General features: G+C 50.2%; 5 protein-coding genes across 5 annotated transcripts; 3 read left to right on the top strand and 2 right to left on the bottom strand.

Annotated features, from left to right (window-relative positions):
• Positions 1-171: 171 nt before the first annotated feature.
• Positions 172-2,607, top strand: FPSE_11568 (uncharacterized protein; the record flags this gene model as incomplete). The annotated part of the gene is made up of 2 exons (XM_009264685.1): positions 172-213; positions 274-2,607. The coding sequence occupies 2 exons, from the start codon at positions 172-174 to the stop codon at positions 2,605-2,607; spliced, it is 2,376 nt and encodes a 791-aa protein (XP_009262960.1).
• A 2,065-nt stretch (positions 2,608-4,672) lies between these two features.
• Positions 4,673-6,645, top strand: FPSE_11569 (uncharacterized protein; the record flags this gene model as incomplete). Its single annotated transcript, XM_009264686.1, has 2 exons — positions 4,673-6,315; positions 6,366-6,645. 2 exons carry the CDS (start codon positions 4,673-4,675, stop codon positions 6,643-6,645), a joined length of 1,923 nt encoding a protein of 640 aa, XP_009262961.1.
• A 269-nt stretch (positions 6,646-6,914) lies between these two features.
• FPSE_11570 (uncharacterized protein) lies at positions 6,915-7,915 on the bottom strand (the record flags this gene model as incomplete). Its single annotated transcript, XM_009264687.1, has 3 exons — positions 6,915-6,938; positions 7,057-7,566; positions 7,616-7,915. The coding sequence occupies 3 exons, from the start codon at positions 7,913-7,915 to the stop codon at positions 6,915-6,917; spliced, it is 834 nt and encodes a 277-aa protein (XP_009262962.1).
• Positions 7,916-8,325: 410 nt separating this feature from the next.
• On the top strand, positions 8,326-10,169 carry FPSE_11571 (uncharacterized protein; the record flags this gene model as incomplete). The annotated part of the gene is made up of 3 exons (XM_009264688.1): positions 8,326-8,461; positions 8,555-8,681; positions 8,747-10,169. 3 exons carry the CDS (start codon positions 8,326-8,328, stop codon positions 10,167-10,169), a joined length of 1,686 nt encoding a protein of 561 aa, XP_009262963.1.
• A 279-nt stretch (positions 10,170-10,448) lies between these two features.
• FPSE_11572 (uncharacterized protein) lies at positions 10,449-11,872 on the bottom strand (the record flags this gene model as incomplete). The annotated part of the gene is made up of 4 exons (XM_009264689.1): positions 10,449-11,056; positions 11,108-11,696; positions 11,758-11,781; positions 11,834-11,872. 4 exons carry the CDS (start codon positions 11,870-11,872, stop codon positions 10,449-10,451), a joined length of 1,260 nt encoding a protein of 419 aa, XP_009262964.1.
• Between the last annotated feature and the right edge of the window lie 799 nt (positions 11,873-12,671).

The following is a 12,671-nucleotide window of genomic DNA, read 5'->3' as shown; positions in this document are numbered from 1 at the left end:
ACCTTTTAGAGCTATTCTTTTCGCTCAATATTTTTCGACAGTATCGTACCTCTTCTCCGATTGGTTCTGGTCTCTCCAGGCTCTGCGAGATCTATCCATCGCAACCTCCTGTGTCCACCCGTCGCACGTCGAAAACACGATTGGTATTCGCAGTCACACAGGTACTTCATGATGCCTGCTGCAATGACACCCGGACAGCTTGTACTTGATAAGGTAAGAGTGGATAAATCCCGATTATACCTTGTGTCTAGTGCTTTTTCTGATTCCAAACAGCCGCTCCCGCCCCTCTACGTTCTATCGGAGTCGACTTATGTGCACCGACATGAGCAAGGGACATTGATAGAGCAGAAAAACGAGTTGGATATCTTGGTACGATTCAACGAGCAACGAACGATTTTCAAAGCCTGGCCCATTGCTCCTATCCCGGGACTTGCTACTTCATTCCACACCCCATGGCTAGTTCTTGTGGTAGTCCCACAGCCGTCAGAAGATCTCGTTTTTCCTAGCCTCGATGACAACTTTCACATCGATTTCGAAAGCAGAATCGAACTGCCAGATGGGACATACTCCCTGGTCAATCTGCCTGCAACACGCATAGGCAACCCCTATGGAGATGTAGATTACCTCGTCAGCAAGGGAGTTGCAAAGTGCGCGGCCTTCAAGGTCGACGTGTGTAGATCGTGGAAGAATGAAGAAGGCGAACAAGTGAGCCTTGATCTGATGTCTTCGATGCAAACTGCTTCTTCTCTTGACGATTTCGAAAGCATCTCCCTGGACGAGTCGAAACATCAAACAATAACCATCACTTGGGACACCTTCTCGAATACATTCGAGGCCGAGCTTTCAGCACTACGTCGGCTAACACAGGAGTGCCAACTGGAAAGTCGACAGGTTGGACAAAAGTCAAAGGCAGCATTCGAAATGATCCTCGATCTAAAAGGTAGCGACAAGACCTTTTTAGATCTCTATAACCTGTTCCCCCATCTGAAGAATCCCAAGGCTTCGGAGCACAAGATCAGGTACACGATCCTCCAAAAGTTTCGCTCCTTCAACAGCGACCACCTCGCCGCCTTTAGGGGACTGAGGAGAATCCCAAACGGTCTTTACTTCGTCAACGGGTGCCCCGGTGCAGGAAAGACGGAGTGGAACATGGTTGTTTCTGCCCTTCTTCAGTCAAAACGACGCCCCGGTGCGAAAAGGAGAAGCCCCATTCTTTTCCTGGTTGACCTGAACAAAACTGTCGACGATGCGGCTGATCGTTACTACGGCCTTTGCAAAGAAGCTGGGCTAAAACTGCGGATTGTTCGAATGCACGGTTGGCCGTATGAGATCAGAAACAGCTCGAAGCTAAATACGAGCACTTCTGGAGAACATGACGGACATGGTACGGACTTTACTAAAAAATTCCTTGCTACGATGAGCATCAACAAGAGCGTTTGCGTAGGGCGCAATCCCAACAAGGCGCCTACCTTGGATGAAGCGGCGTGGGAGTATTATGAGAAGCACCGAAATGACGGCTTTTCGGCATTGAAGCGAGTGCTGATGCGAATGGACACTGGCGAGGTCTTGGACAACGACAACTGGAAGACCCTGAGGACGCAAGTTACAAAATTGTATACGGCCGTTCTCAGACAAACTGACTTCATTGCAACAACACCTGTAGCGGCCTATGGTGGATTCTCTAGACACTTCAAGCCGGAAATCATCTTTGTCGACGAAGCTCCGCACGCACGTGAGCTCACTACATTGATCCCCATTGCTTATTTCGAGCCCATTGCTTGGATCATGACCGGAGATGTCAACCAGACCAGGCCGTTCGTGAAAAGCGGCGATGTGCGGGATACCAACAAACAAGGTCTCGAATTCAACCCGTTTGCCGAACAAATGCGAGTTAGTCTCATGGCTCGAGCGGCAAAGGTCGGAGCGATAAATAGCTCGTTGCTAATCAACAAGCGAGCGTTCGGCAACCTGCAAAAGTTGCCATCCGCACTCTTTTACCACGGGCGGATGATTTCTGGTTATTCGGCAAAAGAACAGTTCCCCGGAACAGTGAGCTACTTGCGCACCTACCTCGAAAAACTCGGTGGCGGAAGTAAGTTGAAAGAGAACCGTGCCGTCATTGCTCTCACAAAGAGTAAGGAAGAGACACACTGCCGCAGTTTCTGGAATCCTGTCAACCACCAGTGGGTCGTGGGTCAAGTTCAAGCACTACTTCAAGACCCTGATTTCCGATGTGTCACGGACGTCGAACAACCTGGAAGGGTCATGATACAGACCCCATACAGTGTTGCGATGCGCCAATACACTCACGCGGTCAAGCAGTGGCCTGACGAATGGCAGAACAGGGTTGAAGTTTTGACCGTAGATAGGGCCCAGGGGAATCAGGCGGATATGGTTTTTCTCGACATGGTCCGAACAACTCGACCCGGATTCATGGACGAACCACAGAGAATGAATGTTGCGATTACTCGGGCGCGGCAGGCGGAGGTCATACTGATGCACCCAGAGATGACATTTCGCCTCCGCGCTGGTCTACGGGTTCCAACCGACTACACTTCGAAAGTATGGAACGATGCAGTACAGGATGGCCGTATGTTTGTGTTGTAGCTCTGAGCTGGAGAGTAAGAATGTGTTGACAGATATCAACCTACACCGGAATGGAGATGGCAGTTGCCGTGATTGTTGAAACACGCACTCGAGCTAGCTTGGTTGGTTCTTCGGATTGGGTGTTTTTATGTTCGAATTCGGGGTTAGGAGTTAGGAATTACGAAAAGCATCATATGTGGAGAGGTTCATGTATTGATTTCGCCGCATGGCACCCAGTTAGATGCAATATCGAAATGATTGGAAAAGTTGCCCAGTTCTTGATGACATGAAGTTAAAACAAGATACTAGTCCCGCAATTTAGTGTCTTGGAGGCCATCAAGCCACATGTGATCAACGAATGCCAGCAGAAAAGACAGCTTGGCACGCTGTGGGAGCTTTGCAGAGTAGTCTTGAATATGGAGACAGGCTCACAGGGCCTGAAACATGGGGGTGGAATCATCAAATGTCATCAACTTACGGATAAATGATGAGACTCTAGGAAACAAAATTATGTTTATGCACACGGTAGAGGCCGAATGAGCCTCTAAGGTAAACTAGTATATGGATGGATGGGTTGCAGCTTATGGAGAGTCGTACGATAATAAATATCTAAGAAATGGTTGTTGTCTAGAGATGCTGAGGCTGGTAGTAGATCGAAGAAGGCCAATGTATTCCATCCGTGATTGAAATGAATCGTAATCGGCTTATTAAAGTTATAAATCGGCCTGAGTTCTCGATCTTACAACCTTGGCGGCAAGTCGGCACTTTGATATCTGGTACGCATGTTGTATTTATTCTACAAGTTGTTACTGCAATATAGGTAGCCGCTATATTTTATTGAAAACTATAGAGTATTAGCGTGAACGATCACCATGTTGCTTATTGGCCAATCCATTTGAAGGGTTCTTAATTGGTACTGAACTGAAATTACCTGATATTACTGAAGCCGAAGCATCCATGATAGAAAGTCGGATCCTGGCATATGATGCTGGTGATAAGAAGGAGTTTGGCCTACCTAGTTACCTCTCAGTCCTACACACACATAAACCTTAGTGGGCAATTTGCAACTTGAACAGAGGTCAATCATAGCGTCAGCTAACTATGTACTCTGATACCGATATTCAATGTTTCACTGCCTACCCCTGCCCTGCTTATCACCATAGTCGGTCCTATCGATGGAGTGTAAGCGTACAATCATTAAAAGCAAGTCGTTGTGAACTTGCGTCACTCTCGAGTGAATACAGAGTATGTACTTGGGCATGTATGGGACATGCGGCTTAAGCTGCAACTGTAACACAGCATTAGTGTCCACACATGCTCGGCTCCTTATCCGTAGAGCGCCCTCATTCACTTGAACAAAAAAACAGTTGCTTTTTATAGCACTTGTCTGCAAATTGTCATCTACACAAATCGGGCCTCTAGTTCAGGGACCAGCCGTATTTAACGAAGGACATCAGGGGTGAGTGACACTAAGTCGAGATGAGTGTGGCTTAGACTGCGGAGCTTCGGACGGTACGCGGGGGCCTAGGTCACTCACTCGACCAATCAAATCTCGCTTGTGTGAGCTACTCTCGTTATGGGAAGTTGAAGGCCCTGGAGTGGCCCTGGAAAGGCGCGACGAAAAGTGATTGTCAGAAAGAAGGTGCTCAAGGTAGGTGCGCTGTGCTGACGACCACCCCGGATTTCTTGGTCGTGCCATGCCGTTGCATCTCACCCGTGCATAGCTCTCATTCTCTCTTTCCTTTGCTCACGATGTCATTAGCAGAAGCTAAAGTGATCATCCCTTGATAATCGCTCCTTCTTCGATTCTTGCACTGGACCCTTGGACAACGCACGAGCCTTTGACTGACTACAGATCGGTTCCTGTCGTGTCTCGCGCGACTGCGACGGCGGCCTCCCAAGACTCTCGGTCTTCAGTACAATACCAGTCGCCTCGCCCAACAACCAAATCATCAGAATACGACAGAATATTAATCACCGCTCGAATTGCCGCTTCAAGTTCCAGTTTCCATCAGCTCTCGCCAGCTGCTGCTGGCTACTTTCGCACTCGCCACGCAAGCCTCCAAGCCCGGCGGGGTCCAATTCGATGGATATATTGCGACATCTAAGTGTGAGGAAGAGCCATGTGACAGGCCATCTCGAAACCAGAGGAGTAGTATCCAAGAGGCAACTGAGTGATGGGGGGATCGCCGGCGTTGTTGTTGGTGTTATCGTGGGCATTGCGCTTGTAGCGCTCTGTTCCTATCCCTTCATCATCCGTCGCATTAGACGCCGAAGACAAGTTCATTCTCATGGACCAGGCGACGCGAACGACCCCGAGACGGGCGAGACTCCTACAGCCGGATCTTCGCCCACCGTTGATCATCAACGACGCTTATCGTCCCAAGACTCATTTAAACCCTCTGGAGAGAACACGCGTGGAGGTGTAGACGGATCTGTTAAGGATTTGGATTGGGCTCCCCATGATGCTCTGATACAGCCCAACGGACAACCTCAAGCATTAAATCAACCTAATATTGGCCACCGACTCAACACCAACTTACCTCCACAAGACTTCAACAATGCTCAGCCAGGCTTCGACAACTCAATACCGCGTTCGGCGCCATTTAGTGTCGATGGAACATACGAAGAATACATGCCCCAGTCCATTGGCGATGCACACGACGGAACTCTCAACGGAACTAGTGCGGACTACTACAGTCCAGCCGTGCCTTCAGAGGCCTTTGGCATGTTCCCAACTGAAGAGCCTCGCCCCGAGCCCCAACGATCATGGTCGCGTGGAAGTTCATTGAAACATAACTTGAAACAGTTGTTCAGTCGAAAGAGCACGCGTGACCAATCTTTCAGTTCACCGACATCGTTGTCCCTTACTGAGGGGCCCGAAACCACCAGAGCTGCTCCTCACACTACGCAGGACGTGCCTCTTCAGCGGATCACCACAGCAGGAGACCCGACTGAGTCTCCTACCGATATCACTGCGCCCGCTGCAGACTCATTACCAGTACCTCATACTGCACAGGCTCTGGGCTCGCCTATTGCCCTGCCATCTACCCTTCCCAAAGACGCCGTGTCCAGTTCTCCTGAGTATTCGCCAACCACGTTCAACTTCAACGCATCTCAGTCTCCTCCTAGCCACCCCGCTCCCGGTACTGTGAACCCGATGGATATGATGCCGGCTTCAACGGAAAGCGAATTATGGCACAGAACAAACTATGAACTATACGTAGCGCAATCCTCGCCACAGCAACTGCACCCATCGATGGAGCCTGGAAGAAATGATGGACCTGTCGATTCACCCTCACCATTGACGCTCGCTCCTAATACTCCCCAACCTCGGCCTCAACTACTGCCCGTCATACAGTCACCTACACCCACACAGAGCGAAACCACATTGAAGAAGGAAGAACCCGACGAGAGTCAGGATGTCTCCATGTCTGATATTCCATCGAATCACCACTTGAGTCCTTTGCCTGATAGCAGCGTTCGACACCCGAGCTACCCCTCGGATGCATCAACTCCTCAGCCGGGACCTGCATCAACTAACCCCTCATCACTAAACACTCCTGCAACTCAGCTTGATACACCTTCTCCTCATTCTGGTGCATTTTCTGACCACCGTCCGAGCGTGTCGCCAGGTAACGGTGCCAGCAATCTATCACCCAAGAATGGTGTGTACGCGTGCGATGAGCCTGGCTGCCACCAGGTCTTTGACCAGGCGCACAAGCTCAAGTAAGCAAACAGCCGCCAGTGCCAGTCGATTTCGTACTAACTGCCTATAGACATCATCAGCGCTACCACACAAAAGACCACAAATGCCCTTATCCGAACTGTGGCAAGGGCTTTGGAACCAAAACTCATCTTCAACGTCATATCAATGACCGACATGAAAGGAAGAAGAAGTTCCACTGTGCTGTTCCAGGCTGCGACTACTCAAGACAGGGTGGGAAGGGATTTCCCCGCAAAGATAATTGGAAACGCCATATGACGAAAATCCACAACATGGACCAAAGTCATCTACCAGAGCCTGTAGAAGTTGACCAAGACATGGGAGGCACATAAAGATACGTTTAAGAGGTGAAGGCTGAAGTGTTGGTTTTGAGCCATTGTAATATGTGGCCAGCTCGAGATTTATGCTGGTCAAAGCCAGTCTCACCTGGTCATCACTCATGTTTTCTCATTAATAGCGAGCCGGTTTTAACATTCATTTCGTGTTGCATTCGGGTACTATCTAGAAGTTTAGGGTTCATCACAAAAAGCAGCATCAACAGACATGCAGGGCTATTGGCGTTTGGTTATGGAAAAGACGAGTTTGTCTGAAAAAGAACGAGCTAGACGTGTTCGTTCTCGGGTATCTATTAAGTACGGCAGTGTATGTATACCTGATCGGTTTCAATGAAAAGAGTGCCACGTAGCACCACATTCTTCACCAATGCAACCTCGCTAGCTTAGCTCTTTGATGATTTTCCTCACCAACTTCTTCTGGTCCTCGACATCTAGGTTCTTCTCGTCCGTTTCTTGTACTGCCCTGCCTACAGCAATAACCGTCTTCACGTTTTCGCTGTCGACCCAGAACTTGCCATTACGTCCTGTTGCGGTTTCGAACTGAAGACCTGCATTTCCGAGCTCTTCTAACACGACGACGCGGCCTTCCTGCACGCTCTTGGGCATCATGAGACGCCTAGCCATCCCAAGTGACACGTTGTATAGCATACCGCCTGCTAAAGGGCCCAGACCTTCCGACTTTCCTGTTGATGCGGACACACATTCTATCTCTGGGTCCATGTGGCGATTGGCGAGAGCTACACGTGCGTATACGAGTGCGCCCGCAGCAAGCTGAGGACGAGTCTTCTTTGTAGCGCCCTCAAAGGAGAGTTGTGGGAGTTGTGCGGGTGCGGTATAGTCGGAGAGAGTAACGAAGAAGAAGTCTGCAGCGCTGCGCTGGATTGTTCCGATGACGAGTTCACCAACGCGTGGGGTGTACTGGTATATGTTAGCGTAAGACCATTAGCCAAAGAAATTGGACGCGCACTCTTCCTCGAGCATTCTCTACGCGAATGGCATTCTTTTGTCGATCGGTTACAAGCTGACCAGCGAGCGTGGGAATGATGCCGTTGGGAGGGACATGTCGCAGACCAGGACCGAGACGAAGAGGTTTCTTAGGATGCGAAGGAATGAGAGACGGGTCAATGCTATCTCCGGGTAGTACAAATACAGTGTCGGATGCCATTATGTGAGATTTCTGTTGTTGAGATAATCTTACAAGCTTGAAATGCAATGCGACAGGCTTCAAAGCAGCCTTGTCGTCAAAAACATTGAGCAGAAGCGGCATAGTGGGGCATTGATAACGATAAGACAAGATACGTACCGGTGGCTATTCACTCAGGGTATCAGAAAAATTGGCCGCTTGAGCACATCGAATAAAATTAATAGGTCAGCCTCTGATGTTTAGACGGGACCCCTTGGGCTGTTTATTTTTGTACCCCGTGAATTAGGAGGCCAACTTTTCTGCTACCCACTAGCCGCTCAGAAAAAAATGTGGACGATTAAAGATTAGCGGGCAGTTTTTTTTCAAGTCTCTGCGGGAAAAGAACGAAACCCCCACTACCATCCATCACCAAGTCGCCTTCTTAAACTTGACACTCACCACAACCTTCTTTTCCCAGACTCAGCAAGGACGACGAGTTTTAACCAACCTCCTTTCTATACTCCAATTCACGAATTCCTCTTCCGACCGACCCTATGAGTGACAACGCTGGTGCTAAGGGCCCCGAGCCCGGTGATCGAGTTGCCATTGGTATCACCTTTGGCAACTCCAACAGTTCTATTGCCTACACTGTTGACGACAAGGCTGAGGTTATTGCCAACGAGGATGGAGGTATGTCTTGCAAGAGGAATAAGAATAGGCGTTTTGAGGAGGATATTCTTTACAATTTCTATGGCCTAATTTGCTAATACGTCTATTCGATAGATCGACAAATTCCTACCGTTCTCTCCTACGTTGACGGCGACGAGTACTACGGTGGCCAGGCCAAGGCTTTCCTTGTTAGAAACCCCGAGAACACCATTGCCAACTTCCGGGACTTCCTTGGACAAGAGTATGCAGCTGCTTTCTCACCTCGTATCGACCTCTGGAACCAACATACTAACTAGAAGCTCCCAGGTTCAAGTCTATCGATCCTACTCACTCTCACGCCTCTGCCCACCCCCAGGACGTTTCTGGTTCCGTTGCTTTCACCGTGAAGGACAAGGTCGAGGAGGATGCTTCCAGCATTTCCGTCTCTGAGATTACCACCCGATACCTGCAACGACTTGTCGGTTCCGCTTCCGACTACCTTGGCAAGAAGGTCACCTCTGCCGTTGTCACTGTCCCCACAAACTTTTCTGAGAAGCAGCGAGAGGCCCTGATCAAGTCCGCCAACGAGGCCGGTCTTGAGATCCTCCAACTCATCTCCGACCCTGTCGCCGCCGTTCTGGCTTATGATGCCCGTCCTGAGGCCAAGGTTGAGGACAAGATCGTCGTTGTTGCCGACCTTGGTGGCACCCGATCTGATGTTGCTGTTATCGCTTCGCGAGGTGGCCTCTACACCATCCTTGCTACTGCCCACGACTACGAATTCGCTGGTGTCCATCTGGATAACGCCCTCATAGAGCACTTCGCCAAGGAGTTCCAGAAGAAGCACAACATCGACCCCCGAAACAACGCCCGCAGTCTCGCCAAGCTCCGACTCGAGTCTGAGGCTACCAAGCGAGCTCTGAGCCTGGGCGCCAACGCTCAGTTCAGCGTTGAGAGCTTGGCTGACGGTTTCGACTTCTCTGTTACTATCAACAGGATAAGATACGAGATGGTTGCTCGCAAGGTCTTTGAGGGTTTCAACCGACTTATCGAAAGTGTTATCAAGAAGGCTGGTCTTGACGTTCTCGATATCGACGAGGTTATCCTGACTGGTGGTACTTCTCACACTCCTCGCATTGCCAACAACCTTCGTACTATCTTCCCTGAGACCACTGAGATACAGGCTCCCGCCACCAGCGCCTCTGCTATCAACCCCTCTGAGCTCCTGGCTCGTGGTGCTGCCCTCCAGGCTTCTCTCATCCAGGAGTACGAGGCCTCCGACATCGAGCAGTCTACTCACCCTGCTGTCACCACCGTCAAGCATATCTCCAACGCTATTGGTGTCATCACTGTCGGCGCTGACGGCGAGGATGTCTTCACCCCTATTGTCGCTCCCGAGACCGCCGCTCCCGCTCGACGCACCGTCCACATCCCTGCCCCCAAGGAGGGTGGTGATGTGCTTATCAAGATTGCTGAGGGTAACACCCACATCAAGGTGACCAAGCCAGAGCCTAAGGCCAAGGGTGAGGCCAAGGACGAGGATGACTCCGACTTTTCCGATTCCGACGAGGAGGATGAGGAGACTCGTGAGAAGATCTGGAAGATTGGCAGCACACTCGCTGAAGCCGCTGTTAAGGACGTCAAGGCTGGTGGCAAGGTTGAGGTCACGATTAATGTTCTGGCCGATCTGGGTGTCACCGTCACAACCCGTGAAGTCGGCGGCAAGGGTGGCGTGCGAGGAAACATCTAAGGGTCTGGAATTAATAGACTCAAAAGCAAAGACTTGATTGAAAAGCCGCAATGATTTTATGAGTAGGCATTTTAGGTGGATGGATATCCAAAAGCATGGGTTTATTGGTAGATTCTAGAAGACACTATAGAGGGTCGTCAGGATGAATTGAATGAAACTTTCCAAAGATTTTTTAAGACAACGGATTTGATTAGTTACTTGTGCTGCTTAACTTGGATGGGATTGCTCCAAGAAGTGGGTGGCTCGTGATTCCGTAACTCCTAACGTTCAAATGATGCTTTACATGACCTGATCACCCGGTAGCCGCCAAGCAACCAGATCGTTCCGCATATCATCCTCTTTAACCTCGTGAGCCCCTTTATAACTCGCTTCTCGCATGGGATCACTATCGAGCGTCATGGTGGACGTCATACTCGCCATGCTGCGCGCATGGTCAAGATGGCGCTCGTGGATGCGAACACCCTTGCGTCGGTTGGACGGCGTGACAGTGACAGTGGAGAAGCTTTTGTCGCTCGAATTACTTGGTGTGCGCCTATGTGAGGAGCCATTTGGACCGGTGTTAGGCCGGTTGCGTGAAGGTGATCGATGGTTATGGCCGTGAATATGAGGATGGAGGAGATTGTGGGTTATGCGGCGGACGTCACGGGTACGAACGGTACCGCGGTGGCCAATATCGTCGTCGTCGTCATCGCCATCCGTGACGGGCGAGGCATTGTGTGGCTTTGTTTTCCACCCGTTGCCGCCGCTAAAGATGTCATCGATGACCTCCTCTGCGGAATGCTCTTCGGGCTGACGGCACCATGAGGCAGTGAGGACACTCCGGTAGAGATCCTGAAGCTCGGCAGCGTCGCGTGGTTTTGACAAGTTAGGCACTGCAGCAGCTATGGCTGGTTGGACTGTTAGCTGTGGCATGCATGGGCACGAGTTGCTTCACTTACGTCCAGCCTCGTCTTCTATCGCCTCACCCATGATGCCGCCGATGCCGCCAAACACAGGGGCTGTCTTGAGAGGTGGCGCTACATAGCTGCGTTCACCGTCGACTTGAACCATGAGAATACTGATTTTCAAGGTACTGTTTACTTTGCTCTCTTGCATGAGATATCTTCTCACAATACCATCTTCAACAACATCCGAATCACGGCGCGGTCGTGAGGTCCCGTTGCCATGTGAATTGACACCAAAACTACCGCTTCGCATGCGGCCAGGCGACGCGACATCCTTGACAAAGGCTTCGCTCTCTTCGACGTACTCACTGAGATTGAGGCGGACGACACCAAGCGTGACTTTTTCGGCTATACCAAACTCCTGAATAACCTCGAACTCCATGGGGCATTCGGCAAGGTGGTTGTTGCGGTCTATCGATATGCGAATGCCGGGGACCGCAGTAACAAAGCTGTAGTCGACTCTGTGATTGGCGATTGGGCACTTCTGAGTGCGACCACGGTGCTCCGCGGTCATGGAGTGAGAAACGTGCCATTTGACGAATGATTGACCGGAAACGAGTGGTACATTGTTGAGGTCGTATATCTGACAAACATGAGTCGATGTCCTTCGGTCAACCAATTGGTTGTAGATGGGAAAGATTTACCTTGAGATGAAGGTCGAATTTTGGCTGAAAAAGGTCAATTGGTATGACGGTGAGTGATGGTGAGAAGAGTACTAACCTTTCGTGCCTTGCCGACTTCAGGTTTGAGAAAGCCCATGTTAGTAGGGATTTTGAGATGCCTCTGGGTCGAGAGTTTGTCGTAATTAGGTTGCAGTTGATTGAATGAACGGCTGTGTTGATAAGGAGCTCGCTTGAGCGTGGTTGTGACGACACACAGCCTTCCATTCGCTGGGACTTTTGTAGGTAGGTATGTTGGGTTGTCACCCAAGCCATAGATATGTAATATATAGATCACAAGATTGAATCGGGGATATCTTTGCTCATATAACTATACAGTGAAACTCTAATATTCGTGGGGTTGCGGCTTACTTAAAGAGGTCATTCTCCTTCTGCTCTCCACGCTTTGACTCTGGCGAAGACTTCGGCCTTGGTTTGACAAACGGTTCCAACTCTAGTGGACGCCGCTGGTGGCTCGCCCAAGAATGCGGTCCCCTATCGCGCTGTTTGTGGTGGGCCGTTTACCCGTAGTCTGTTGTAGTTTGCAGTCTGATGTGTGGGGGGTACAGTAATGAATAGATGACATTCAGCGGTAGTAAGAATATCAAACTGTTCTTGTTAGTTACAGGTACAGGCAATGATGAAGTACCGTCACATGTAATTCCAGGCAGTAGGTAGTAGGTACGAAGGTTGATAGACTAGGTGGTATGGATCCCGTGACAGAGGGAAGGATGGATAGCCCCTGTGGTCAAGACACCACAGTTCTGCAGCTGCACAGCCACACAAGGCACATCAGTTTCTGGTCTCCTCTCCCTCTTCCTTGATTATGAGGAGAAACCAGATCCATTCACATGCAGGCCTCAGGGTATCAGAAAAATTGGCCGCTAGAAGCATAAGAG

This window comes from Fusarium pseudograminearum, chromosome 2 (assembly GCF_000303195.2).
Source record: "Fusarium pseudograminearum CS3096 chromosome 2, whole genome shotgun sequence".
Classification (NCBI taxonomy): domain Eukaryota; kingdom Fungi; phylum Ascomycota; class Sordariomycetes; order Hypocreales; family Nectriaceae; genus Fusarium; species Fusarium pseudograminearum.
The sequence above is the reverse complement of the archived record's forward strand: the minus strand, read 5'-3'. Positions and strand labels throughout refer to the sequence as shown.